Source organism: Ranitomeya imitator, chromosome 6 (genome assembly GCF_032444005.1).
Source record: "Ranitomeya imitator isolate aRanImi1 chromosome 6, aRanImi1.pri, whole genome shotgun sequence".
Lineage (NCBI taxonomy): Eukaryota > Metazoa > Chordata > Amphibia > Anura > Dendrobatidae > Ranitomeya > Ranitomeya imitator.
In genome coordinates this window covers 13,373,830-13,399,440 of record NC_091287.1, presented here as the reverse complement: position 1 = coordinate 13,399,440, position 25,611 = coordinate 13,373,830, and the positions used below count along the sequence as shown (strand labels likewise).

Here is a 25,611-nt window from a genome sequence, read left to right as displayed (position 1 = left end):
GTATCTATAGAGTGTAAGCTCCTGTGGTCAGGACTCCTCCTCCTCCTCCTCCTGTATCTATAGAGTGTAAGCTCCTGTGGTCAGGACTCCTCCTCCTCCTCCTGTATCTATAGAGTGTAAGCTCCTGTGGTCAGGACTCCTCCTCCTCCTCCTGTATCTATAGAGTGTAAGCTCCTGAGGTCAGGACTCCTCCTCCTCCTGTATCTATAGAGTGTAAGCTCCTATGGTCAGGACTCTTCCTCCTCCTGTATCTATAGAGTGTAAGCTCCTGTGGTCAGGACTCTTCCTCCTCCTGTATCTATAGAGTGTAAGCTCCGGTGGTCAGGACTCCTCCTCCTCCTCCTGTATCTATAGAGTGTAAGCTCCTGTGGTCAGGACTCCTCCTCCTCCTCCTGTATCTATAGAGTGTAAGCTCCTGAGGTCAGGACTCCTCCTCCTCCTGTATCTATAGAGTGTAAGCTCCAGTGGTCAGGACTCCTCCTCCTCCTGTATCTATAGAGTGTAAGCTCCTGTGGTCAGGACTCCTCCTCCTCCTGTATCTATAGAGTGTAAGCTCCTATGGTCAGGAGGACTTGCTTTACATTGTATACATACTGAATGACTCCATAATGATCTGATACTTTTTATCTTTCCATCCACCTCCCACATTAAAATATTGATCATCTGAAAAACTTAGACTCCCTCCCACGCCAGTGAAGAGAGCGACTGTCCATCCTAGGAGGGAGCAATATATATATATATATGTACAGGTTTTGCCCTCATTATCATCCCAGCACCAGTGCCCATCACACAGACATCGCCTCGGCCACCACTTTCTTAATCTGGTCCTTCAGGAACGCCACCTTCTGCCACTCAGACTTCAGTTCCTGCCACTCGTAATAAGGCACCTGCAAAGGGAGAGCAACGGGGTCATAACCAACCCCACACCTACCGACGACACCCTCCGAAACCACAGCACCAGGAACTACACGGCTACAGCACTCACCTCCAGCACCAGGAAGCCTGCGGCCCGCAGGTGTCTGCGGCACAGTGCATGCGAGCCCGTCAGCTCCTTAGTGCGTAAACAGAAGTTAGAAAACTCCCAGCTCTTCACAGCAAACCTGACAGGAGAACGAGACGACACAGTGAGCGACAGGAGGGCTGCGTACATAGCACAGCCCTCAGTGAGAAAGTCCATGACTAGCAGCAGGGGCCCCGCACCCATAGCCCCAGCAGAGAAGATGAAGGATTACACACCCTGGATGGACCATGCTGCAGACGGCGGCATCTCTCCCCTCTGCAGTGGGAGAAGTCCTCAGGTTGACAGGACCACCCTCTACAACATTGCTCTGCCCTAATAGGGGGGTACGGAGAGAGGTACTGTACACACCCTGAGTGCCGTCCTCACCTCCTTACCCCATCCGGTAAAGCTTTAGTTCCACTGCTGTACAAAACATGACGATCCGCAAAATCACTTAAAGCCAAGGGATTGTTTTCAGAGTCTAAAATAAACTCTGCATCTGAGGAGGAAACAAGAAAATATTTCATGATAGATAATAATGCAATAATAATAATCTTTATATAGCGTAACATATTCCGCAGCGCTTTAGTTCTGCACACATTATCATCACTGTCCCCGCTGGAGCTCACAATCTAAATTCCCTATCAGTATGTCTTTGGAATGTGGGAGGAAACCAGAGAACCTGGAGGAAACCCACCCAAACACGGGGAGAACATATAAACTCTTTGCAGATGTTGTCCAAGGTGGGAATAGAACCCAGGACTCCAGCACTGCAAGGCTGCTGTGCTAACCACTTCGCCACCGTGCTGCCCTGAATGAAAACACACGCACATACAGGACAACCAGATGAACTTACTGGTCCTGTCCTTAGTTACATCCTATATTATTCTCCAGAGCTGGACTCACTATTCTGCTGGTGCAGTCACTGTGTACAAACATTACATTACTGATCCTGAGTTACATCCTGTATTATACCCCAGAGCTGCACTCACTATTCTGCTGGTGCAGTCACTGTGTACATACATTATATTACTGATCCTGAGTTACATCCTGTATTATACCCCAGAGCTGCACTCACTATTCTGCTGGTGCAGTCACTGTGTACATTACATTACTGATCCTGAGTTACATCCTGTATTATACCCCAGAGCTGCACTCACTATTCTGCTGGTGCAGTCACTGTGTACATACATTACATTACTGATCCTGAGTTACATCCTGTATTATACTCCAGAGCTGCACTCACTATTCTGCTGGTGCTGTCACTGTGTACATACATTACTGATCCTGAGTTACATCCTGTATTATACTCCAGAGCTGCACTCACTATTCTGCTGGTGCAGTCACTGTGTACATACATTACTGATCCTGAGTTACATCCTGTATTATACCCCAGAGCTGCACTCACTATTCTGCTGGTGCAGTCACTGTGTACATACATTACTGATCCTGAGTTACATCCTGTATTATACTCCAGAGCTGCACTCACTATTCTGCTGGTGCTGTCACTGTGTACATACATTACTGATCCTGAGTTACATCCTGTATTATACCCCAGAGCTGCACTCACTATTCTGCTGGTGCAGTCACTGTGTACATACATTACTGATCCTGAGTTACATCCTGTATTATACCCCAGAGCTGCACTCACTATTCTGCTGGTGCTGTCACTGTGTACATACATTACTGATCCTGAGTTACATCCTGTATTATACCCCAGAGCTGCACTCACTATTCTGCTGGTGCAGTAACTGTGTACATACATTACATTACTGATCCTGAGTTACCTCCTGTATTATACCCCAGAGCTGCACTCACTATTCTGCTGGTGCTGTCACTGTGTACATACATTACTGATCCTGAGTTACATCCTGTATTATACCCCAGAGCTGCACTCACTATTCTGCTGGTGCAGTCACTGTGTACATACATTACATTACTGATCCTGAGTTACATCCTGTATTATACCCCAGAGCTGCACTCACTATTCTGCTGGTGCAGTCACTGTGTACATATATTACATTACTGATCCTGAGTTACATCCTGTATTATACTCCAGAGCTGCACTCACTATTCTGCTGGTGCAGTCACTGTGTACATACATTACTGATCCTGAGTTACATCCTGTATTATACCCCAGAGCTGCACTCACTATTCTGCTGGTGCAGTCACTGTGTACATACATTACTGATCCTGAGTTACATCCTGTATTATACTCCAGAGCTGCACTCACTATTCTGCTGGTGCTGTCACTGTGTACATACATTACTGATCCTGAGTTACATCCTGTATTATACTCCAGAGCTGCACTCACTATTCTGCTGGTGCAGTCACTGTGTACACATACATTACTGATCCTGAGTTACATCCTGTATTATACCCCAGAGCTGCACTCACTATTCTGCTGGTGCAGTCACTGTGTACATACATTACATTACTGATCCTGAGTTACATCCTGTATTATACCCCAGAGCTGCACTCACTATTCTGCTGGTGCAGTCACTGTGTACATATATTACATTACTGATCCTGAGTTACATCCTGTATTATACTCCAGAGCTGCACTCACTATTCTGCTGGTGCAGTCACTGTGTACATACATTACTGATCCTGAGTTACATCCTGTATTATACCCCAGAGCTGCACTCACTATTCTGCTGGTGCAATCACTGTGTACATACATTACATTACTGATCCTGAGTTATATCCAGTATTATACACCAGAGCTGCACTCACTATTCTGCTGGTGCAGTAACTGTGTACATACATTACATTACTGATCCTGAGCTACATCCTGTATTATACCCCAGAGCTGCACTCACTATTCTGCTGGTGCAGTCACTGTGTACATACATTACTGATCCTGAGTTACATCCAGTATTATACCCCAGAGCTGCACTCACTATTCTGCTGGTGTCTGTAGCACAATGAGTCCCCATTTTCCACTGGAGAGGACATGAGGCTCAATAACTACATGATCCTATGGCAGCCCATTGGCCAGGAGTCACCACGTCACCGGTGGTCCTGAATTTGACTAAGCTGCAGATATCACCGCTGTACGGGGGGGAGCAGCAGGTTATCGCATTCCCGGTATTGGCACCTAAGCCTTACTTCATGTGACCCTACAATCAGAGCAGGAGGTGGCGGCGTCTCACCGATCTGATGGCCGTATATCGTCTTCACACTGAAGTTACAGGTGTCTTTGTCCTGAAGGACGTCCCGCAGCGCCTTCCTCAGTTCGGTCTGCAGAGGAGACAGACTGCTGACTGCAGTGGGGGGAGCTGCAGTGCTGACAAGGCTGAGGGGCAGCAGAGGCCCCCGATACTCCGGACACTCCAGCTGCGCCGCAGCATTGATCTGGGCTAATTTCAGGCTGAGGTTTGTGGATTTGTTGGAGACGTCACCTACGAGGACACAGACGGTTAATGCACAGTAGGGATTATCTACAGTCACAGCCAGATTCAGGAGGAGCGTACCCATGAACTTGCAGTAAATCTGAGGATCCAGCACCATCTGGAGGAAAGCTGGAGTCACGAGCTGCAGGACACACAATGACCACACCAAGTCCACCAGCACACGGGGGCTCAGCGAATCCAGCTCCGAGCTCAGACGCTGCACCACCTGCAGAAAGTGTAAGCAAGTCACATCACGGGGCCGGTGACTGCATCAGTGACCTCACGCATGAACCGATGATGTCATCACATGTCTGTAGAGCCACTGTACCCCCATACTCGGTGCGGAAGAACGGGAGGCTCATGACCTGACAGGTTTTTCTAGCAGCCCATTGGCCAGGAGTCACCATCGAGGGGGTAGTCCTGAATTTGACGAGGCTGCAGATATTAACCTTTCCGTAGCAGCATGATGACAGAAGACTTACCATGCTGAAGAATTCCTCCTGTTGGCTTGGCAGGAAATTCAGATGTGCGAAGGACAAGATGAGGCTGGAGAGCTGGGCCGGAGTCAGCGAGCTGCTGCGCTCCACACAGGCCTGTAATAGAGGGAATACAAGACACCGCACTGCAGACATGATACAAAGCGCCGCTGGAGAGGATACAAGAGAAGGCTACAGCTTAACGGGATAGTCCAGGACTGGGGCGTCTATGGCCAACCTGAGGTCATTAGTAGAGCTGTCTCCAATGAAACCGCCATATCAGTAACCTGCCCTGCCAGAGGAGCCGCCAGGACTGGGGCGTGGATGGCCGACCTTAGGTCATTAGTAGAGTTGTGTCCAATTAAGCCGCCACATCAGTAACTTGCAGCCGCCAGGACTGGGGCATCGATGGCCAACCTTAGGTCATTAGGAGAGCAGTCTCCAATGAAACCGCCACATCAGTAACCTGCCCTGCCAGAGGAGCCCCCAGGACTGGGGTGTGGATGGCCGACCTGAGGTCATTAGTAGAGTTGTGTCCAATTAAGCTGCCATTTCAGTAACCTGCCGCCGCCAGAGGGAGCCGCCAGGACTGGGGCATCAATGGCTGACATTAGGTCATTAGGAGAGCAGTCTCCAATCAAACCGCCATATCAGTAGCCTGCCCTGCCGGAGAAGCCCCCAGGACTGGGGCATCGATGGCTGACATTAGGTCATTAATAATAATAATAATAATCTTTATTTTTATATAGCGCTAACATATTCCGCAGCGCTTTACATTTTGCACACATTATCATCACTGTCCCCGATGGGGCTCACAATCTAAATTCCCTATAAGTATGTCATTAAGAGAGTAGTCTCCAATTAAGCCGCCACATCAGTAAACTGCCTCCGCCAGAGGGAGCCCCCAGGACTGTGGTGTCGATGGCCGACCTTAGGTCATTACTAGAGTTGTGCCCCTTGAAGCCTCCACATCAGTAACCTGCCACCGCCAGAGGGAGCCCCAAGGACTATGGTGTCGATGGCCGACCTTAGGTCATTACTAGAGTTGTGCCCCTTGTAGCCTCCACATCAGTAACCTGCCACCGCCAGAGGGAGCCCCCAGGACTGTGGTGTCGATGGCCGACCTTAGGTCACTAGTAGAGCTGTGTCCAATTAAGCCGCCACATCAGTAACCTGCCTCTGCCAGAGGGAGCCCCCAGGACTGTGGTGTCGCTGGCCGACCTTAGGTCATTACTAAAGTTGTGCCCCCTGAAGCCTCCACATCAGTAACCTGCCACCGCCAGAGGGAGCCCCCAGGACTATGGTGTCGATGGCCGACCTTAGGTCATTACTAGAGTTGTGCCCCCTGAAGCCTCCACATCAGTAACCTGCCACCGCCAGAGGGAGACCCCGATAACAGTCTCTTACCTTCTTCCAGCATTCACGACTCCCGTTTTCATTCACCGGTGAGACGTCATCGTTGCAGCGTGCTGTACATGTGATGTCGCGCTAGATCGGTGGATGCTGGAAGGTAGGAGACGTTCCTTGGAGCTCCCGACCGACGCCTGCAGATTACTGAAGTGGCCGCTGGACTGAGTACGGAGAACCGATTCACACCACCTCTAACCATCAGCATCAGATTGATTGTGATCTGACAACCAATCAGCAATATCAGCTCAGATCACATTCGCTTCAATAGGAGCCGAGATGAAGTTACAGGAACGGGCACTGCGGTGTTTGGAGCTGCGCTGGTCTCAACCCTCCACCTCGTATTAAGTGGACAACCATTCACCTGCATGTCCGCCATGTAATATTACTTTTATCTTGTAGTCGCTGCGGCAGGGAGAAGGCAGACAGCCAAGGTTTCCCTAAAAATCCAACCTCTTGCCAGAGAGGAGCGGGGCCTGCGTAGGTCAGCTATGTCGGCTGCGCCGTTTATCCCTGGGGTCCACGTGCAGGGGTCGGGGTCCACGGCTGCCTGTTCCTTTTGCAGCTTACACGGCCAGCAGACACCACTGAGCAGGAATTGCTGAATTTGACAAAGCTGCAAGAGGTGGGGGAATGAAAACAGGAACGCACCTGTGCGATGGCCTCGCATAGCGGGAGGTGGAAGAACCGGAGGCTGGAGAAGGATCGCATGCAGCTGCTCATCTCCTTACTTCTCAGCTCAGACACCTTGGGCAGCAGCTCGGACGCCATCTTCTGTAACACCTGATGTTGGCTGAAGTTCAGCTTCGCTGGAAGACGAAGGGACGACACGGAGAGGGTTACTCTCCACCATATGAGGAAAACTTATAAGTGTAGGCAGTTCTCATGTTTAAGATCTCTGCTTGCAGTCAGTGAATGTGAACAGTTTACATCTGGAGGCTGAGAACATGTACAGCAGCCACATAAGTATCCAGCGTACACAATGCTCTGCGAGCTAAATCCTGCTACAATGCATCAGTCTACTGTGCTCAGGGCACGGTCTACACCGACACACTGCAGCAAACCCTCAGCCTCGTCTGGCTCACTACAATGGTCAGATTGTCAGTAGCACAATTGTATCTTCTCCCCATGTTCAGTGCAGAAGAACATGGGACTCAGAAGCTACAGGTTTTTGTGGCAGCCCACTGGCCAGGAGTCGCCATAAAGGGGCAGTCCTGAATTTGACAAGGCTGCGGTACAATTGCAGTGCGATTACTGACTTACCGTAGGCGTACACCAAATCTACAATGACGGACGGGCAGAGCTCCTTATTCTGCTGAACCAGGTGGAAAGACAGCGCCCTCAGGATGGGCAGAGAGCGGCAGTTCTGGGCGGCCAGGGCCATGGTGATCGTACGAGATTCCTCGGGGCTGAAGACTTCTGCATATTCAAGCACCTGAGAAAGAAATGAACGGCATCAGACATCGGCAGGCTTGTCATCAGGAGAGAGGGAGGAGAAGGGGGCAGAGACTGGTCACCAGCAGAAAATCCCTGGGGGTCAGTATGTCAGCCATAGGAACCAGATCTGAGGGGCTTCCCGTCCGTTCCCTGGCTGACGTCTGCAGCTACTGCCATGAGCTGTTCCCAAATAACAGCAGAAGTGCTGATGACTTCGGGTATGCCGCCATTTGCCAAGTATCTGAACACATGCTGCACGGTCCTACTCACATTACCTGAATACATGTACTACAAGTGCAAGCACAGACGACGGCATGAGAGGTGTTGGATCGGCCTTTAAAAATCAATACACAGCTACAAATTAACATAAATGGATAAAATTGCAACGTGCTGATAAAACTTGTAATCCTGAATGTAAAGCCTTTTTTATAAAACCTCTTGTCTAGAAGACAGGGATTATTAATAACTGTAGTGAAATATGTATAAATATATATATGTGCAGTGAACTATGTATAGGTTTATTGTGTGACTAGCAGTAATTTAACATCTGTCCTGAAGGCTGCAGGTCTCACAGGAGGTCACAACACGTGTCTTGAGAAGGCAGTCTACCGTCTCTGATCTCACCAGGGGTGTCGTACTGGGAACCAAGAAGAAAGGGAACATTTGACACCTCCTAGCTCTTTGAAGAGAGATGTCAATTACAGCCTGACACTATCGGTGGGATGCTTTACACAAAGAATCTCAGAGAAAATAATATATTCATTGGGGGCACAGCCGTGGTCCAATCAAAAACAAGCAATTAGAATATCAATTTGAGGGGCTGGTCTAGAAATCTGACCTCCAGGGTGACTCTATAAATTTGGCTTGTATACATTCAAAATTGTTCACTTGTGAGGGCAGCCTAAGAAAGCTGATGTTATCTAGTCCATATTCACCCCCCTCAAAGACAGAGTAACAGACTGCAAAGTTCGATATTTCTGTAAGTTTCTCCCTTTATTTTATAACTGTTTTGCATACCTGTATGTCTTTTTATTACCATATTTTTATTCTTTTTTACTGTAAGCACTGTACCTTTTGTATTAAAGCATAAAACTTTAACAGTTGAACCTTGTATGTTCTAAAAAATCCATAGCCTTAAAGTGTTTGACCCTTATGAGTGACAGACAGTAGTAGTAATATTTCCGGGACTCAATGCCCGTGTGTTCGGTGAGTGGTGTCAGCTTGTATGAGCGGGTGTGTGGCCTGGGTCGGTGTGTGATTTATACTCCCATTACAGCATAGGACAGAGGTTGAATGCTGGACTGAGAGAGGGGAGATAGATTAACCCTTGCAGGTGCAACCCCAAGTCACGTACCGAGAGTACGTGACAAATTGGTAGCAGCACGGAGAGGGATCCGTGACAATAACAATATGTAGCGATTACTGCCTAGGCCACTTCTGCATTTTATCAGCAGTGGCCGATCTTCTAGGAAAAGGGCTGTGTGTTTGTACAGGGATGGGAAGTGCTGCTCTGCAGCCGCCCAGATCACTGAATACTGCTGGCTTCAGTGTCCGTCCTCGGACGCTGCAGAGAGAGGTGGCCGCTGGCAGCACCGGACAGCGCATAGCTTGGTGTGACTGTGCTGTTTGTCCTAAGTATTGGTAACCTTCACTTCGTCCACGCTCCTCGCGTGCTGGGGGGACCGGGAGGCAGCAGAGAGGAGCACTGCCGACCCGCCATCGTTAGATTATCACTTTATTATCAGACTCCTAAAGAGGCCTTTGAATACACTACAACTCCCAGAAAGCGCCATTCGCCCTCTACCTTGTCCTCCATTCTCTCCAGCAGCGTCCGGGATACTTGGCTGAGGCTGTGAATCACATTCACTAACGTCTTGGTGTCCTTCACCTCCGTCCACCGCAGCTCCACACTTCTGGCTAAATCCAGGACCAGCGATTTCTGCTCCTCGGTCTGAGCGTGCGGTACCAGGACACGCGCCAGCCGCCCCAATAATTCAATACTAAACTTCCTGAGCCGCCATCGCACTTCTGTCTCCATGGAACGCAAGTAGTGGTTCTTCCCATCTATGCGGAGCACGTACAGACTCCGGAGCAGACTGATGAGCCGAGCGTGCCATATCATCTGGATCTGGAGGGGACAGGAACGGAAAGGAAAACTGATACATAGCAGCAAACTATCAGCCCTGACTTCTGGAAAAACAACCCCCATGGGTCAGTCTCAGCCCTCACCTGTCTGTTCACTGCACTCAGGAGCTCCCCGAACCTCTTGTCATTCACCACTTCCTCCCTATTTGCTTCCGTCACTTTGGCGATCTGATTGATGATGGCGGCCGCCCTGTTCCCGTTCCTACTGTGCTGTGGAGAGATCTGCAGCAGCTCCTCCGCCGCCGACATAGACTGGATCATTGCTAGGAAATCCTTCTCGCTCTGCCCGTTCACCTTCTGCTGCAGAGCGGGGAGGCTGTGCGTGTACCTGCAGAGGACGGGGAGGTGCTGGGGCGAGGGCTGGGGATGCGGAGGCTGGACAAGATGACCGGCTCGGACACATTCTGAGGGGATGGAGGAAGACGAGGCCTGGAAGGAGGGTGAAGATGCCAGCAGACGGGAACAACGCTGGATAAGACGGGCCGCCATGTCTTCACGGTTGTGCCGCTCACTTCACCATGAACCCCCGGGGTGAGGAGGGGGTCATCTTAACATCTGGAAATAAATATATAAAGTAAAGAGAAAAATCTATACTGCAGAATAGGGCTCTACATAGACAAGTGATGTACTGCAGGATAGGGCTCTACATAGAGGGGCTGAGAGGTGTGACGTCCTGCAGTATAGAGAAGAGTGATATACTGCAGAATAGTGCTCTACATAGAGGAGTAATGTACTGCAGGATAGGGTTCTACATAGAGGGGCTCAGAGGTGTGACGTCCTGCAGTATAGAGAAGAGTGATATACTGCAGGATAGGGCTCTACATAGAGGAGTGATGTACTGCAGGATAGGGCTCTACATAGAGGAGTGATGTACTGCAGAACAGGTCTCTACATAGGGGGGCTGGGAGAAGTGACATACTGCAGGGTAGGGCTATATATAGGAGTGATATACTGCAGAACAGGACTCTACATAAAGGAGTGATGTACTGCAGGATAGGGCTCTACATAGAGGGACTGAGAAGTGTGAGATACTGCAGGGAAGGGCTGTATATAGAATATACTGCAGAATAGGGCTTGTCAGAGGAGTAATGTACTGCAGGATAGGACTCTACATAGAGGGGCTGAGAGGTGTGACATACTGCAGGGTAGGGCTGTACATAGGAGTGAAATGCTGTAGAATAGGACTCTACATAGAGTTACTGAGAGGATATACTGCAGTATAGAGAAGAGCGATACACTGCAGAATAGGGCTCGTCATAAAGTAGTGAAGTACTGCAGGATAGGGCTCTACATAGAGGGGCTGATAGGTGTGACGTACTGCAGTATACGGCTGTATAGAGAGGAGTGATATACTGCAGAATAGGGCTCTACATAGAGGGGCTGGGAGAAGTGACATACTGCAGGGTAGGGCTGTATATAGGAGTGATATACTGCAGAATAGGGCTCTACATAGAGGACTGATGTACTGCAGGATAGGGCTCTACATAGAGGATTGATGTACTGCAGGATATTGCTCTACAAAGAGGAGTGATGTACTGCAGGGTAGGGCTCTACATAGAGGAGTGATGTACTGCAGGATAGGGCTCTACATAGAGGAGTGATGTACTGCAGGATAGGGCTCTACATAGAGGAGTGATGTACTGCAGGATAGGGCTCTACATAGAGGAGTGATGTACTGCAGGATAGGGCTCTACATAGAGGAGTGATGTACTGCAGGATAGGGCTCTACATAGAGGAGTGATGTACTGCAGGATAGGGCTCTACATAGAGGGGATGAGAGGAGTGATATACTGAAGTATAGGGCTGTATAGAGAGGAGTGATAATGCAGGATAGGAGAGCATAATATAGAGGAGTGATATACTGCAGTATAGGGAGGAGTGATATAATGCATGATAGGGCTCTACATAGAGGAGTTATGTACTGCAGGATAGGGCTCTACATAGAGGAGTGATGTACTGCAGGATAGGGCTCTACATAGAGGAGTGATGTACTGCAGGATAGGGCTGAATATAGAGGAGGGATACACTGCAGGATAGGGCTCTACATAGAGGGACTGAGAGGAGTGATATACTGCCAGATAGAGCTGTATGTAGAGGAGTCATATATTGCGGAATAGAGCTTTACGTATTAGATAGACAGGAGTGAAGTACTGCTGAATAAAGGAGCGCCCAAGAGAGGACTGCTTATCTATTGTAACATGTCACTGTACTTTGAAGGGGCCTGGAGGAAGGAGAGCAGAGCAAAACCAATTGCCAGACACTGGTCCAGCAGCCACATCAGAATATGTCGCCCCCGAAGCAGAGGCCTGAGACCCTCCTCCTACTTGCTGGTATTCCTGGTCGCTCCTATGATTAGTCGGTTGGATGCGTCATCGTGCTGAACTGAGAGGCTTGTTGGGGTCTGGACCAGCAGCCCCAGACAAATTAATTGCCTGACAGACCAGGGTCTTGAAGATCATTTTGCTCAAGTCTAAAATATATGAAATAATTATAGATATTGTTTTCCAACGTTTGTCTTTTGGAGGGGTGGAAATGTGGAAAGTGATGTGTTTTTTGATGGGACCAAACATTGGATATTGTTTACATGGGACTGTTGGAGCGGGGAAAAGGAACATTCTTCAGAACGGGACAGACGGCTCAGTATGAGGTTAAAACGATTACTAATTACCAACTTACTAACTAATTCCTAACGATTACTTTTTTTTTTTAAATGACTTTTCAGCGACGCTCCATTCCTCTTCTTCCCATGGCCGCTGTTCGGACTAGCTGCAGCATTGTTTGTGTAGAGCAGCAGTCGTTTTCCCTGTGTAATCCTATGAGATCCGATATCTGGGACTATAGGATTGCACTGAAAAAAAAATCAACTTCTGGTTCACAGAGAAGTCGCCGTGTGATCTGGATCTTCTGAATTATGGCCACAAGAGAGGCGACCAGAACGGCGCCGATACCAGGAGATGATGGGTAACTATAGGGACAACAACACATATTGCTAAGGGGCTAACATCTTCATTTCCCTGGGACTGCTTCTTCAAGAGGAGTCCGTCAGCATAAAGAGGACTGTTCATACCAAGCCCAGGCGCTTGGAGGACGCGCGCAGGGACCGAGCAGGGCAGCGCACCAACGTCTTGTTTTCCATCAGTCTCCGTGCTCCTCTGACTCAGAATGACTCAGCTGTCAATCAGAGACCGCAGGAAACCAATGCTGAGCTGCCTCCAGCTGCTGCGCTCGGCTGCAGACATTCTACTCTATAGCCACATACGGGGGAAGCGGAGACCACACTGTGACCACCGAGGAATAAATCCCATCTCACTGCTCAATCAAAGAACATTCAGATCAATGCAAAATATCTATATATATATATAATTGTCTAAGGGTCACTTCCGTCTGTTCTTCTGTCATGGTTATTCATTCGCTGATTGGTCTCGCCAGCTGCCTGTCATGGCTGCCGCGACCAATCAGCGACGGCCACAGTCCAACTAGTCCCTCCTCTACTCCCCTGCACTCGCTGCCCGCTCCGTAATCCCCACCGCTCACACAGGGTTAATGGCAGCGGTAACGGCCCGCGGTGTAACGCACTCTGTTACCGCTGCTATTAACCCTGTGTGTCCCCAACTATTTACTATTGATGCTGCATCAATAGTAAAAATAGGTCACGTTAAAAATAATTTTAAAATAAACCTGCTGTACTAACCCTCCGCCGCCTTTCCCGCTCCTCGCCACGCTCCCAGGACCGCTCCATTGCAGGCGGCAGCTTCTGCTCCCAGGGCTGGTGTGCGACAAGGACCTGCCGGGACGTCACGGTCATGTGACCGCGATGTCATCACAGGTCCTGCTCACACCAGCCCTGGGACCGGAAGCTGTCGCTTGCAATGCAGCGATCCCGGGAGCGTGGCGAGGAGCGGGAAAGGCTGCGGAGGGTGAGTATAGCAGGACTTCAACGGGCCTTCGGAAGGTGAGTATATGTTTATTTGTTTTTTTTTTAAGTCTCTATACTACGTGGCTCTGTGCTGGGCAACATACTACGTGGCTGGGCAACAAACTACGTGGCTGGGCAACAAACTACGTGGCTGGGCAACAAACTACGTGGCTGGGCAACAAACTACGTGGCTGGGCAACAAACTACGTGGCTGGGCAACAAACTACGTGGCTGGGCAACAAACTACGTGGCTGGGCAACAAACTACGTGGCTGGGCAACAAACTACGTGGCTGGGCAACAAACTACGTGGCTGGGCAACAAACTACGTGGCTGGGCAACAAACTACGTGGCTGGGCAACAAACTACGTGGCTGGGCAACAAACTACGTGGCTGGGCAACAAACTACGTGGCTGGGCAACAAACTACGTGGCTGGGCAACAAACTACGTGGCTGGGCAACAAACTACGTGGCTGGGCAACAAACTACGTGGCTGGGCAACAAACTACGTGGCTGGGCAACAAACTACGTGGCTGGGCAACAAACTACGTGGCTGGGCAACAAACTACGTGGCTGGGCAACAAACTACGTGGCTGGGCAACAAACTACGTGGCTGGGCAACAAACTACGTGGCTGGGCAACAAACTACGTGGCTGGGCAACAAACTACGTGGCTGGGCAACAAACTACGTGGCTGGGCAACAAACTACGTGGCTGGGCAACAAACTACGTGGCTGGGCAACAAACTACGTGGCTGGGCAACAAACTACGTGGCTGGGCAACAAACTACGTGGCTGGGCAACAAACTACGTGGCTGGGCAACAAACTACGTGGCTGGGCAACAAACTACGTGGCTGGGCAACAAACTACGTGGCTGGGCAACAAACTACGTGGCTGGGCAACAAACTACGTGGCTGGGCAACAAACTACGTGGCTGGGCAACAAACTACGTGGCTGGGCAACAAACTACGTGGCTGGGCAACAAACTACGTGGCTGGGCAACAAACTACGTGGCTGGGCAACAAACTACGTGGACATGCATATTCTAGAATACCCGATGCGTTAGAATCGGGCCACCATCTAATATATATATACAGGTCCTTCTCAAAAAATTAGCATATAGTGTTAAATTTCATTATTTACCATAATGTAATGATTACAATTAAACTTTCATATATTATAGATTCATTATCCACCAACTGAAATTTGTCAGGTCTTTTATTGTTTTAATACTGATGATTTTGGCATACAACTCCTGATAACCCAAAAAACCTGTCTCAATAAATTAGCATATCAAGAAAAGGTTCTCTAAACGACCTATTACCCTAATCTTCTGAATCAACTAATTAACTCTAAACACATGCAAAAGATACCTGAGGCTTTTATAAACTCCCTGCCTGGTTCATTACTCAAAACCCCCATCATGGGTAAGACTAGCGACCTGACAGATGTCAAGAAGGCCATCATTGACACCCTCAAGCAAGAGGGTAAGACCCAGAAAGAAATTTCTCAACAAATAGGCTGTTCCCAGAGTGCTGTATCAAGGCACCTCAATGGTAAGTCTGTTGGAAGGAAACAATGTGGCAGAAAACGCTGTACAACGAGAAGAGGAGACCGGACCCTGAGGAAGATTGTGGAGAAGGACCGATTCCAGACCTTGGGGAACCTGAGGAAGCAGTGGACCGAGTCTGGTGTGGAAACATCCAGAGCCACCGTGCACAGGCGTGTGCAGGAAATGGGCTACAGGTGCCGCATTCCCCAGGTAAAGCCACTTTTGAACCATAAACAGCGGCAGAGGCGCCTGACCTGGGCTACAGAGAAGCAGCACTGGACTGTTGCTAAGTGGTCCCAAGTACTTTTTTCTGATGAAAGCAAATTTTGCATGTCATTCGGAAATCAAGGTGCCAGAGTCTGGAGGAAGACTGGGGAGAAGGAAATGCCAAAATGCCTGAAGTCCAGTGTCAAGTACCCACAGTCAGTGATGGTGTGGGGTGCCATGTCAGCTGCTGGTGTTGGTCCACTGTGTTTCATCAAGGGCAGGGTCAATGCAGCTAGCTATCAGGAGATTTTGGAGCACTTCATGCTTCCATCGGCTGAAATGCTTTATGGAGATGAAGATTTCATTTTTCAGCACGACCTGGCACCTGCTCACAGTGCCAAAACCACTGGTAAATGGTTTACTGACCATGGTATTACTGTGCTCAATTGGCCTGCCAACTCTCCTGACCTGAACCCCATAGAGAATCTGTGGGATATTGTGAAGAGAAAGTTGAGAGACGCAAGACCCAACACTCTGGATGAGCTTAAGGCCGCTATTGAAGCATCCTGGGCCTCCATAACATCTCAGCAGTGTCACAGGCTGATTGCCTCCATGCCACGCCGCATTGAAGCAGTCATTTCTGCCAAAGGATTCCCGACCAAGTATTGAGTGCATAACTGAACATTATTATTTGTTGGTTTTTTTGTTTGTTATTAAAAAACACTTTTATTTGATTGGATGGGTGAAATATGCTAATTTATCGAGACAGGTTTTTTGGGTTATCAGGAGTTGTATGCCAAAATCATCAGTATTAAAACAATAAAAGACCTGACAAATTTCAGTTGGTGGATAATGAATCTATAATATATGAAAGTTTAATTGTAATCATTACATTATGGTAAATAATGAAATTTAACACTATATGCTAATTTTTTGAGAAGGACCTGTATATCTGCAAATGGAAGACAAAACTCCGGAACTATTATTACACGTAAACAAACCGCAGCCAACATACGGCGGGGACCTGAGCACCATCCTCCTCCATGCAGCATCTGCTCAGTCCTGCAGTGCTCCGGATACAATGGGGTCACTGTACGGAGGTCGCCCTTATACACATTACCGGGTGCACAACAATCACTGGAGTCTCCGTACAGCAACTCCAGCGCTCTCACTACAGGACAGACTGGATGGAGGTGGCTGGATGGAGGTCCATGACATCTGCTCAGTCCTGCAGCATTACAGCCCGACCCTTCATGATCAGCGCTCACACTGTCCTTGCTCGTCTTGACGAAGGCTCCATGGAGTAAAGCGGGCTTGTAATGTGCCGTACATAGGGGGGTGCGCACTGTACATAGGGGGTGCGCTGTATATAGGGGTGTGTGCGCGCTGTATATAGGGGCGTGCGCTGTATATAGGGGCGTGCGCTGTATATAGGGGTGTGTGCGCGCTGTATATAGGGGTGTGCGCTGTATATAGGGGTGTGCGCTGTATATAGGGGTGTGCGCTGTATATAGGGGTGTGCGCTGTATATAGGGACGTGTATTGTGTATAGGGGTGTGTGCACTGTATATAGCGGTGTGTGCACTGTATATAGGGGTGCACTGTATATAGGGGTGCGTGCACTGTATATAGGGGGGTGCACTGTATATAGGGGTGCGTATTGTGTATAGGGGTGTGTCCTGTATAGAGGGGTGTGCACTGTATAGAGGGGGTGTGCACTGTATTTAGGGGGTGCACTGTATATAGGGGGTGTGCACTGTATATAGGGGTGTGTGCACTGTATATAGGGGTGTGTGCACTGTATATAGGGGGTGTGCGCACTGTATATAGGGGGTGTGCGCACTGTATATAGGGGGTGTGTATTGTGTATAGGGGTGTGCTGTATATATGGGGTGTATTGTGTATAGGGGTGTGTCCTGTATATAGGGGGTGTGCACTGTATATAGGGGTGTGCACTGTATATAGGGTGTGTATTGTGTATAGGGGTGTGTCCTGTATATAGGGGGTACACTGTATATAGAGGGGAGCACTGTATATAGGGGTGTGTATTGTGTATAGGGGGTGTACTGTATATAGGGGGTGTACTGTGGGTGTCCAGTGACCCCATTCCGTCACATCTCCTCCAGTCCCTTTCCCCGGCTATCACCTCTCACCTAACAAAAATATTCAACCTTTCCCTCACTTCCGGTATTTTTCCCTCCTCATTTAAGCATGCCATCATACATCCATTACTTAAAAAACCATCCCTCGATCAAAACTGTGCCGCTAATTATAGACCTGTCTCTAATCTTCCCTTCATCTCTAAACTCCTCGAACGCCTGGTCCACTCCCGTCTTACCCGCTATCTCTCAGATAACTCTCTTCTCGACCCTCTTCAATCTGGTTTCCGCTCTTTACACTCTACTGAAACTGCCCTCATTAAAGTCTCTAATGACCTACTAACAGCTAAATCTAATGGTCACTACTCCATGCTAATTCTCTTGGATCTCTCTGCAGCATTCGACACTGTGGATCATCAGCTCCTCCTCACTATGCTCCGCTCCATCGGCCTCAAGGACACCGTTCTCTCCTGGTTCTCCTCCTATCTCTCTGACCGATCCTTCACTGTATGTTTTGCTGGTTCCTCCTCCTCTCACCTTCCCCTTACTGTTGGGGTTCCTCAAGGATCAGTCCTAGGCCCCCTACTCTTCTCGTTGTATACTGCCCCTATTGGACAAACAATCAGTAGATTTGGTTTCCAGTACCATCTCTATGCTGACGACACCCAATTATACACTTCTGCTCCCGATATCACACCGACCTTTTTAGAAAACACCAGTGATTGTCTTACCGCTGTCTCTAACATCATGTCCTCCCTCTATCTGAAACTAAACCTGTCAAAAACTGAACTCCTCGTGTTCTCTCCCTCTACTAACCTACCTTTGCCTGACATTGCCATCTCCGTGTGCGGTTCCACCATTACTCCAAAGCAACATGCCCGCTGCCTTGGGGTCATCCTTGATTCTGACCTTTCATTCACCCCCTACATCCGATCACTGGCTCGCTCTTCTTACCTGCATCTCAAAAACATTTCTAGAATTCGCCCTTTTCTTAATTTTGACTCTGCAAAAACTCTGACTGTTTCACTTATTCATTCTCGTCTGGACTATTGTAACTCTCTACTAATCGGTCTCCCTCTTGCAAAACTCTCCCCGCTCCAATCTGTCCTGAATGCTGCAGCCAGGATCATATTCCTCACCAACCGTTACACCGATGCCTCTACCCTGTGCCAGTCATTACACTGGTTACCCATCCACTCCAGAATCCAGTACAAAACTACTACCCTCATCCACAAAGCACTCCATGGCTCTGCGCCACCCTACATCTCCTCCCTGGTATCAGTCTACCACCCTACCCGTGCCCTCCGCTCCGCTAATGACCTCAGGTTAGCATCCTCAATAATCAGAACCTCCCACTCCCGTCTCCAAGACTTTACACGTGCTGCGCCGATTCTTTGGAATGCACTACCTAGGTTAATACGATTAATCCCCAATCCCCACAGTTTTAAGCGTGCCCTAAAAACTCATTTGTTCAGACTGGCCTACCGCCTCAATGCATTAACCTAACGATCCCTGTGTGGCCTATTTATAATAAAAAAAAAAAAAAAAAAACATAATCAGGTTCCTTGCATCATGTTCTCATACACTTTATGCAGTATTAGCCCTCTGTGTCTGTACTGCTACATACTTAGGCAGGTAACTGGTTCATGCAGCTTTACATGAACACCCGAGCCTTACACTATAGCTGGTCCGAATAACTAAAGCAATTGTTACCATCCACCTCTCGTGTCTCCCCTTTTCCCCATAGTTTGTAGCTTGCGAGCAGCAGGGCCCTCACTCCTCCTGGTATCTGTCTTGAACTGTATTTCTGTTATGCTGTAATGTTTATTGTCTGTACAAGTCCCCTCTATCATTTGTAAAGCGCTGCGGAATATGTTGGCGCTATATAAATAAAATTATTATTATTATAAAATTATTATTACTGTATATAGGGGGGTGTATTGTGTATAGGGGTGTGCTGTATATAGGGGGTTATAGGGGGTGTACTGTATATAGGGGGGTGTATTGTGTATAGGGGTGTGCTGTATATAGGGGGTGTACTGTATATAGGGGGGGTGTATTGTGTATAGGTGTGTCCTGTATAGAGGTGTGCACTGTATAGAGGGGGTGCGCTGTATAGAGGGGGTGCGCTGTATAGAGGGGGTGCGCTGTATATAGGGGTGTGCACTGTATAGAGGGGGTGCGCTGTATATAGGGGTGTGCACTGTATATAGGGGTGTGCACTGTATATAGGGGTGTGCACTGTATATAGGGGTGTGCACTGTATACCTTCAAGTACTCACACGTTATTACCTCCCCCCGCCGAGCACGGCGCTGCTGCAGACTATTCCTTCCTGCGCTCAGCCCCCTGCAGTCTACTCTGTGGACAGTGCCTAGAATGGAGTTTATATAAGCAGCTCCTGTCTGTGGCCCCGGCTCCTCTCCTGCTGTGGCCCCGGCTCCTCTCCCCGGCTCTTCTGCTTCCTACCTTGCAGCGTGCGGCTCCATCGGTGTGACCTCCACAGCAAGAAGGAAGTCGTCGCCTGCTCTGACGTCACTTCCGTCACTGCCCATATCCCCGGACGCATCACAGGACTACAGAAAAATGTCCGCCGCAGACGAGTATCGGCCATGTTAGTTGTGGGTACGAGGCTGAGGGGGCGCGGCCTCTAGTGACAGAGTTATCACAGAGATAGCACGTGTTACCTATAGCAACCGACCAGGAATCTCTCCTGGTTTATGAGCAGATTTCTCATCATTTCTGTCGTCTTCTATTTTCAGTGTTGATATTTTTAACCCTTTAAGGACACGATGATTTTTCATTTTTTGTTTTTTTTTCCCCTCCTTTTTCATTTTTATCCATCACCATAACCGTGTGATGTCTTGTGTTTGCGTCACGAGTGTCAGTGTTGGATGATGCTAATATTTTACCACATATTGTACTGAAAAATGGGAATAAAATGCCAAGTGCGAAAAACAGTGGAAATAACGCAATTCCACATATATTCCACACAACCGGGGTGTCCTCATCACCTCCGTGGGTATGACACAGTTTTTCCTACTAGCTTAGTCCACATGGGTGGGTTAAGGTGGACATGTCTGCATTTCTGGACATTGGGTGGGGTGTCATTTCATCGACACCAGGTTTGTCCAGGTCCAAGTCCTCATCCCACATTCTTTGTCCAGGCCCATAATCGCCATCGACTCTGCCACCTTCAGAAAGGGCATTTTACTCAAGTGGTCTGAGGTTTACATCTTCAGGTGGGAGCCATGCACACTGAGGGGATAGACTTATGTGCTAGAGGGTCTGCCCTCACCTCTGGTACTGGGACTTCTTTGGCTCACTCTGCCCTCACCTCTGGTACTGGGACTTCCTTGGCTCGCTCTACCCTCACCTGTGGTACTGGGACTTCCTTGGCTAGCTCTGCCCTCACCTGTGGTACTGGGACTTCCTTGGCTCGCTCTGCCCTCACCTGTGGTACTGGGACTTCCTTGGCTCGCTCTACCCTCACCTCTGGTACTGGGACTTCCTTGGCTCGCTCTGCCCTCACCTCTGGTACTGGGACTTCCTTGGCTCGCTCTGCCCTCTCCTGTGGTACTGGGATTTCCTTGCCTCACTCTGCCCTCACCTGTGATACTGGGACTTCCTTGGCTCGCTCTGCCCTCACCTGTGGTACTGGGATTTCCTTGCCTCACTCTGCCCTCTCCTGTGATACTGGGACTTCCTTGGCTCGCTCTGCCCTCTCCTGTGGTACTGGGACTTCCTTGGCTCGCTCTGCCCTCACCTGTGGTACTGGGATTTCCTTGCCTCACTCTGCCCTCTCCTGTGATACTGGGACTTCCTTGGCTCGCTCTGCCCTCACCTGTGGTACTGGGACTTCCTTGGCTCGCTCTACCCTCACCTCTGGTACTGGGACTTCCTTGGCTCGCTCTGCCCTCACCTGTGGTACTGAGACTTCCTTGGCTAGCTCTACCCTCACCTATGGTACTGGGGCTTCCTTGGCTCACTCTGCCCTCTCCTGTGATACTGGGACTTCCTTGGCTCGCTCTGCCCTCACCTGTGGTACTGGGACTTCCTTGGCTCGCTCTACCCTCACCTCTGGTACTGGGACTTCCTTGGCTCGCTCTGCCCTCACCTGTGGTACTGAGACTTCCTTGGCTAGCTCTGCCCTCACCTGTGGTACTGGGACTTCCTTGGCTCACTCTGCCATCACCTGTGGTACTGGGACTTCCTTGGCTCGCTCTGCCCTCTCCTGTGGTACTGGGACTTCCTTGGCTCGCTCTACCCTCACCTGTGGTACTGAGACTTTCTTGGCTCGCTCTGCTCTCACCTGTGGTACTGGGACTTCCTTGGCTAGCTCTGCCCTCACCTGTGGTACTGGGACTTCCTTGGCTCGCTCTGCCAACACCTGTGGTACTGGGACTTCCTTGGCTCACTCTGCCCTTACCTGTGGTACTGGGACTTCCTTGGCTCGCTCTGCCCTCACCTGTGGTACTGAAACTTTCTTGGCTCGCTCTGCCCTCACCTGTGGTACTGAAACTTTCTTGGCTCGCTCTGACCTCTGTTGTGAATTCTGTTGTCAAACTCCCTCCTGTGGTCGTGAATGGTACTTCGGCGAGTTCTGTCTATGGGCTCCCTCTGGTGGCTATGAGTGAAGCTGCTGCTTCTGAGGTTCCTTACACAGGTGACGTGGTTTATCCTTTGGTTGGCTGCTCTATTTAACTCTTCTCAGATCGTTACTCCATGCCAGCTGTCAATGTTTTTGCATTGGTTCAGTTCGCTCCTGGATCTCTCTGGTGACCTGCCTTCTCCAGCAGAAGCTAAGTTCCTGATAGTCATTATTTGTTCACTGTTTTCTTGTCCAGCTGGTTATCATGATTTTGTCCTGCTAGCTGGAAGCTCTGGGATGCGGAGTGGCCCCTCCGCACCGTGAGTCGGTGCGGAGGTCTTTTTTGCACACTCTGCGTGGTCTTTTGTAGGTTTTTGTGCTGATCGCAAAGTTACCTTTCCTATCCTCTGTCTATTTAATAAGTCTGGCCTCCCTTTGCTGAAACCTGTTTCATTTCTGCGTTTGTGACTTTCATCTTTACTCACAGTCAATATATGTGGGGGGCTTCCTTTACCTTTGGGGAATTTCTCTGAGGCAAGGTAGGCTTTATTTTCTATCTCTAGGGCAAGCTAGTCCTTAGGCTGTGACGAGGCGCCTAGGGAGCGTCAGGAGCGCTCCACGGCTATTTTTAGTGTGTGCGATAGGATTAGGGCTTGCGGTCAGCAGAGCTCCCACATCCCAGAGCTCGTCCTGTATGAGGTTTAACTATCAGGTCATTCCGGATGCTCCTAACCACCAGGTCATAACAGTACAGCTGGCCCAAAGTATTAATGCATCTCAATAGAGGGATAAGAGAACTTCTGAGACCATTTTTTTTTCTTTGCACTGTGTTTTGTCTTTCTTTTCCCCTAGACCTTTGGGTGGTTCAGGACACAGGTGTAGATATGGACATTCAAGGTCTGTCCTCTTGTGTGGATCATCTCACTGCAAGGGAACAAAACATTCAAGATTTTGTGGTTCAGAATCCTATGTTAGAGCCTAGAATTCCTGTTCCTGACTTGTTTTCTGGGGATAGTTCTAAGTTCTTGAATTTCAAAAATAATTGTAAACTGTTTCTAGCTTTGAAACCCCGCTCCTCTGGTGACCCCGTTCAACAGGTAAAAATCATTATTTCTTTGTTGCGTGGTGACTCTCAAGACTGGGCATTTTCCCTTGCGCCAGGAGATCCTGAATTGCGTGATGTTGATGCGTTTTTTTCTGGCGCTTGGATTGCTTTATGATGAACCAAATTCAGTGGATCAGGCAGAGAAAATCTTGCTGGCTTTGTGTCAGGGTCAGGATGAAGCGGAGGTGTACTGTCAGAAGTTTAGAAAGTGGTCTGTGCTCACTCAGTGGAATGAATGTGCCCTGGCGGCAATTTTCAGAAAGGGTCTTTCTGAAGCCCTTAAGGATGTTATGGTGGGATTTCGTACGCCTGCTGGTCTGAATGAGTCTATGTCTTTGGCCATTCAGATCGATCGGCGCATGCGTGAGCGCAAAGCTGTGCACCATCTGGCGGTATTCTCTGAGCATAGGCCTGAGCCTATGCAGTGTGATAGGACTTTGACCAGAGCTGAACGGCAAGAACACAGACATCGGGATGGGCTGTGTTTTTACTGTGGTGAATCTACTCATGCTATCTCCGATTGTCCTAAGCGCACTAAGCGGTTCGCTAGGTCTGCCACCATTGGTACGGTACAGTCTAAATTTCTTTTGTCCGTTACTCTGATTTGCTCTCTGTCATCCTATTCTGTAATGGCATTTGTGGATTCAGGCGCTGCTCTGAATTTGATGGACTTGGAGTTTGCCAGGCGCTGTGGTTTTTTCTTGGAGCCCTTGCAGTATCCTATTCCATAGAGAGGAATTAATGTTACGCCTTTGGCCAAGAATAAGCCTCAGTACTGGACTCAATTGACCATGTTCATGGCTCCTGCACATCAGGAGGATATTCGCTTTTTGGTGTTGCATAATCTGCATGATGTGGTCGTTTTGGGGTTGCCATGGCTACAGGTTCATAATCCAGTGTTGGACTGGAAATCTATGTCTGTGTCCAGCTGGGGTTGTCAGGGGGTACATGGTGATGTTCCATTTTTGTCCATTTCGTCTTCCACTCCTTCTGAAGTCCCTGAGTTTTTATCAGATTACCGGGATGTATTTGAAGAGCCCAAATCCGGTGCCCTACCTCCTCATAGGGATTGCGATTGTGCTATTAATTTGATTCCTGGTAGTAAGTTTCCTAAGGGCCGTCTGTTTAATTTATCTGTGCCAGAACACGCCGCTATGCGGAGTTATATAAAGGAATCCTTGGAGAAAGGTCATATTCGCCCGTCGTCATCACCGTTAGGAGCAGGGTTCTTTTTTGTGGCCAAGAAGGATGGTTCTTTGAGACCTTGTATTGATTACCGCCTTCTTAATAAGATCACAGTCAAAATTCAGTATCCTTTGCCGCTGCTGTCTGATTTATTTGCTCGGATTAAGGGGGCTAGTTGGTTCACCAAGATAGATCTTCGTGGTGCGTATAATCTTGTGCGAATTAAACAGGGTGATGAATGGAAAACGGCATTTAATACGCCCGAGGGCCATTTTGAGTACCTGGTTATGCCATTCGGGCTTTCTAATGCTCCATTTGTGTTTCAGTCCTTTATGCATGACATCTTCCGAGAGTACCTGGATAGATTCATGATTGTATATTTGGATGACATTTTGGTCTTTTCGGATGATTGGGAGTCTCATGTGAAGCAGGTCAGAATGGTGTTCCAGGTCCTTCGTGCGAATTCCTTGTTTGTGAAGGGGTCAAAGTGTCTCTTTGGAGTTCAGAAGGTATCATTTTTGGGTTTCATTTTTTCCCCTTCTACTATCGAGATGGACCCTGTTAAAGTTCAGGCCATTTACGATTGGACTCAGCCGACATCTGTGAAGAGCTTGCAGAAGTTCCTGGGCTTTGCTAATTTTTATCGTCGCTTCATCGCTAACTTTTCCAGTATTGCTAAACCGTTGACTGATTTGACCAAGAAAGGTGCTGATGTGGTCAATTGGTCCTCTGCGGCTGTAGAGGCTTTTCAGGAGTTGAAGCGTCGTTTTGCTTCTGCTCCTGTGTTGTGCCAGCCAGATGTTTCGCTCCCTTTTCAGGTTGAGGTTGATGCTTTTGAAATTGGAGCAGGGGTTGTTTTGTCGCAAAGAAGTTCTGATGGCTCGGTGATGAAACCCTGTGCCTTCTTTTCTAGAAAATTCTCGCCTGCTGAGCGCAATTATGATGTGGGCAATCGGGAGTTGTTGGCCATGAAGTGGGCATTCGAGGAGTGGCGACATTGGCTTGAAGGAGCTAAACATCGCGTGGTGGTCTTGACGGATCACAAGAATTTGACTTATCTCAAGTCTGCCAAATGGTTGAATCCTAGACAGGCTCGATGGT

The 25,611-nt window shown here is 48.9% G+C and overlaps 1 protein-coding gene and 4 non-coding genes across 8 annotated transcripts; all 5 read right to left on the bottom strand.

Moving 5' to 3' along the window:
- Positions 1-609: 609 nt before the first annotated feature.
- On the bottom strand, positions 610-20,173 carry TBRG4 (transforming growth factor beta regulator 4). Of its 4 annotated transcripts, none has more exons than XR_011313922.1 (11): positions 20,099-20,173; positions 9,945-10,415; positions 9,520-9,843; positions 7,542-7,713; positions 6,930-7,087; positions 4,878-4,988; positions 4,477-4,621; positions 4,156-4,404; positions 1,396-1,499; positions 986-1,100; positions 610-887 (listed from the first exon to the last, which is right to left on the bottom strand). XR_011313922.1 is itself a non-coding variant. In XM_069729161.1 (11 exons), exons 2-11 carry the CDS (start codon positions 10,347-10,349, stop codon positions 786-788), a joined length of 1,893 nt encoding a protein of 630 aa, XP_069585262.1. In that variant the 5' UTR covers positions 10,350-10,415; positions 20,099-20,173; the 3' UTR covers positions 610-785. The 4 variants fall into 4 exon arrangements, 3 of the variants coding, with proteins under 3 accessions (XP_069585262.1, XP_069585263.1, XP_069585264.1); XM_069729161.1 differs by having other exon boundaries at positions 1,388-1,499; XM_069729162.1 differs by having other exon boundaries at positions 1,388-1,499; positions 20,004-20,137.
- On the bottom strand, positions 3,912-4,044 carry LOC138643765 (small nucleolar RNA SNORA5). Its single transcript, XR_011314280.1, has one exon. It is a non-coding gene; the product is annotated as a small nucleolar RNA SNORA5 (small nucleolar RNA).
- Positions 4,701-4,835, bottom strand: LOC138643769 (small nucleolar RNA SNORA5). The gene has a single exon (XR_011314284.1). It is a non-coding gene; the product is annotated as a small nucleolar RNA SNORA5 (small nucleolar RNA).
- On the bottom strand, positions 6,768-6,899 carry LOC138643770 (small nucleolar RNA SNORA5). Its single transcript, XR_011314285.1, has one exon. It is a non-coding gene; the product is annotated as a small nucleolar RNA SNORA5 (small nucleolar RNA).
- On the bottom strand, positions 7,375-7,512 carry LOC138643766 (small nucleolar RNA SNORA5). The gene has a single exon (XR_011314281.1). It is a non-coding gene; the product is annotated as a small nucleolar RNA SNORA5 (small nucleolar RNA).
- Positions 20,174-25,611: the final 5,438 nt, after the last annotated feature.

Excerpts from the sequence above, each read along its gene's own strand:
- TBRG4 (XM_069729161.1), bottom strand. The coding sequence starts at position 10,349 with ATGGCGGCCCGTCTTATCCAGCGTTGTTCCCGTCTGCTGGCATCTTCA. Across the intron at positions 9,844-9,944 it reads TGAGTGCAGTGAACAGACAG|ATCCAGATGATATGGCACGC; the intron begins GTGAGGGCTGAG and ends TGTCCCCTCCAG. Across the intron at positions 4,405-4,476 it reads GATTTACTGCAAGTTCATGG|GTGACGTCTCCAACAAATCC; the intron begins GTACGCTCCTCC and ends GTGTCCTCGTAG.